This window comes from Mus caroli, chromosome 7, assembly GCF_900094665.2.
Source record: "Mus caroli chromosome 7, CAROLI_EIJ_v1.1, whole genome shotgun sequence".
Lineage (NCBI taxonomy): Eukaryota > Metazoa > Chordata > Mammalia > Rodentia > Muridae > Mus > Mus caroli.
Window position 1 is genome coordinate 107393609 of NC_034576.1, and position 3119 is coordinate 107396727.

Sequence of the window (3119 nt, forward strand, 5' to 3'; positions counted from 1 at the left end):
CCCTGTCATTGAACTCAGGTTATCATACTTAGTGGCAAGTGTCTCTATTCTTTGACCCATTCTGTTGGTGAGTATGCCATACATTTTCATAGTGATTGTTTTTATATTCATCATACCATATGTTCTGTATTAGGTATGTAGTGAAATAAAAATACAATACTAATGTCACAAAGTTATTTTTTCTTGTTACAATATTCTGTAGTAGACAAATACAATCCTTTCTCCCCCAAAGGAAGATGCATCTCTCTGAAATGGCTTATGTCAAGTTTTCTTCCAAAAGATACTTAAAACCTGCTCTCGAATCTGCTTAGTCCTCACCCCATAGATGACAGGATTCAGGGCTGGGGGAACAACGACATATAGATTAGCCAGGAGAATATGAATGTATGCAGGAACATTCCTGCCAAACCTATGTGTCATGAATGAGAAAAAAGCTGGAGTGAAGAAGGCCAGGATGACACAGATGTGCGAGCCACATGTGTTAAGTGCTTTGAGCCTGGCATCCCGGGATGGAAGGCAGAAGACAGCCCAGAGTATTCGCATATAGGAGATGGCAATTAGAAGCACATCGGCAAGCACCATTGATATAAGAATCAACCCAAATATCATGTTTACCTTTATGTTGGCACAGGCCAGGCGAGCAATCCCCATGTGTTCACAGTACGTGTGAGGAATTATATGGTGACCACAGAAAGGAAGCCTCAATATGAGAAATACCAGAGGAATGACCAAAATGAAATTTACTCCAAACACCACCACCAGGATGAGTCCTATTGTTCTGTTGGTGAGAATCTGGCTGTACCTCAGAGGATTGCAGATGGCAACATAGCGGTCAAAGGCCATGGCAACCAGCACTACAGTCTCCATTGCAGTGAATATGTGGATGAAGAACATCTGGGTCACACATCCCCCAAAGCTGATCTCCTGTAAATTAAACCAGAAGATGCCCAGCATCTTGGGAATCGTGGAAGTGGATAGGCCTAGATCAATGGAGCCCAGCATTGCTAAGAAGTAAAACATGGGCTGATGAAGACTGTGTTCACTCTTGATCACAAACAAAATAATGATGTTCCCAACCAGGGCAATCAAATACACAAAGCAAAAAGGAAAACCAATCCACACATGCAACTTTTCAAGGCCTGGAACTCCGAGCAAGAGGAAAAAGGAGGGGTGGAATTCAGTTCCATTTGAACTGGACATTCCCTCTCTGTCCTTGAATTCTGAAAGAAAAAAAAATAACCCACAACCATTTGAAATGTGCATATACATGTATCAACCATATATGTTAACACATACACATGCACACAAACACACCTATTATGATAAAGGCCCTTTCTTTAAAAAGTGATATTTAAGTACATGAACATGATTGCTTAAATTATTAATTAACATTAAACATCTAAGACATGCGATGACAATGATTTGCATTCTTTAAAGAATGTTTGTTTACACTGAGAATTAAACTCAGGGCTTGCATGTGCTAGACAAATGCTCTACCACTGAGCTACTGGCCCAGGCTACATAAAGAAGGTGTTTTTGTGAACACTAGATAAGCTGCAGATCCTTAGAACCAGTGTTCTACTCCTTTCCAGAAATATTGTGGCTGATGCTAGCAATCAAATGCCATGAACAGTAAGGCTTTATGGTGATATCACCACTTCAAATAGTCAAATTAGCTCAGAAATCTTCATACAGTTCTCCACATGCCTCCAAAAGTAGTCAATATTGAAACCTCTACCCTCATTGTTTTTGAATATTTATTTAGTTTACAGTGTTGGGCATCAAACCCAGGATGTGATGCATGTGGGGTAGCTGATTGAGCTTTAAATAAATGGAATAATACTTATGAAAAAAGACAGGAATAAGGCAAAGATTAAAGTGGAAGGAAGAAAGAAAGGAAGGAATGGAGCGAGGAAGGAAGAGACTTCTATAGACGTATGAAATATGGAATGAGAGTGATGGCAATCGCTTTTGGAGAAAGGGATTAAGGACACTCAGCACCCTTCTCTTTGTGGGTCTCAGAATCAGGTTTATGAAGAAGAGTAAAAGAGATATTTGTTTTCTTCTTCCTTGTGGAGCTGGAATGATATGAGAGGTTTTTTCTTTCTTTTTGTCTTTCTCTTCTCTTTCTTCTCTCTCCTTTTCTCTTTTTCTTTATCTCTTGTTCTCTCTTTTTCTCTTTATTTCTCTTCCATTCCTTCTTTCATCCTTCCTTTCTTCTGTCCTTTCTTTCTTTTGCTCTTTCTTTCATCCTTTCTTTTGTTTTTTCTTTCATCCTTTTTTTTTCTCTTTTGATAAGCCTCAGTTTCAAATATACAGGTAAAGGAAATATGTATATTTGCAAGGAATTTTTCAAACTATTTAAATGTCTATAGATATTTAACTCTTTTAAAAATCTACTTTGACCTTTTTTTTCCTCTCAAAGAAGAAACAATATTGGGTGGGTAGGTAGTGCATGGTGTTTCTAAGAAGAGCTGGAGTAGGGTCCAAATGATCAAAATGCATTGTATGAAATTCTTAAAGAACTAATAAAAATCTATATTGACATAAAACAATGATCCTTATATTAAAACTTTGTTTAATATATGTTTTTAGATAATTTGAAATGGAGACGAAACAGCATAAAAGACATTGCCCCTCCTCTAACATCTCTAACATTTAAACATCAACAATGTCTGTGCTACATAGTCTGAAACAATCCTGTTTCACACAGGTTCAACAGCATCTCAGACGTGTCATTGATCTCTGTCTGACACACTTCATCTCTGTTGTTTCAGTACCTTACTCCAGAGCCTAGACCTCAGCAGCAGTTGCTGCCTTGGCCATGATCTGTGACCTGTGGCCTTTCAGGGCAGACAGAGAGGAACCTCCCAGTCTGGATGCATTCTGGTGTTGTCCCTGAAAAGCAAGATTTATCTTTCTGCTGCAGTAGACTTTTTACTGCCAACTCATTACCCACAGGATCACAATTCCCTAAGGATTAAAACTTTCCTCTTCCTGAAAAAAAAAGTTAATCCTCCTGTGACTGCTTTTTTTGAACCCTGGAATTTATGACAACCACCTTCGGTTATTGGATTGCACTCTGATTACCTCTAGAGAGTCTCTCAATAAGCTGTTTT

General features: G+C 38.5%; 1 protein-coding gene across 1 annotated transcript; it reads right to left on the minus strand.

Annotated features, from left to right (window-relative positions):
* Positions 1–261: 261 nt before the first annotated feature.
* LOC110298770 (olfactory receptor 52E4-like) lies at positions 262–1200 on the minus strand. The gene has a single exon (XM_021168207.1). The coding sequence runs from the start codon at positions 1198–1200 to the stop codon at positions 262–264; it is 939 nt and encodes a 312-aa protein (XP_021023866.1).
* Positions 1201–3119: the final 1919 nt, after the last annotated feature.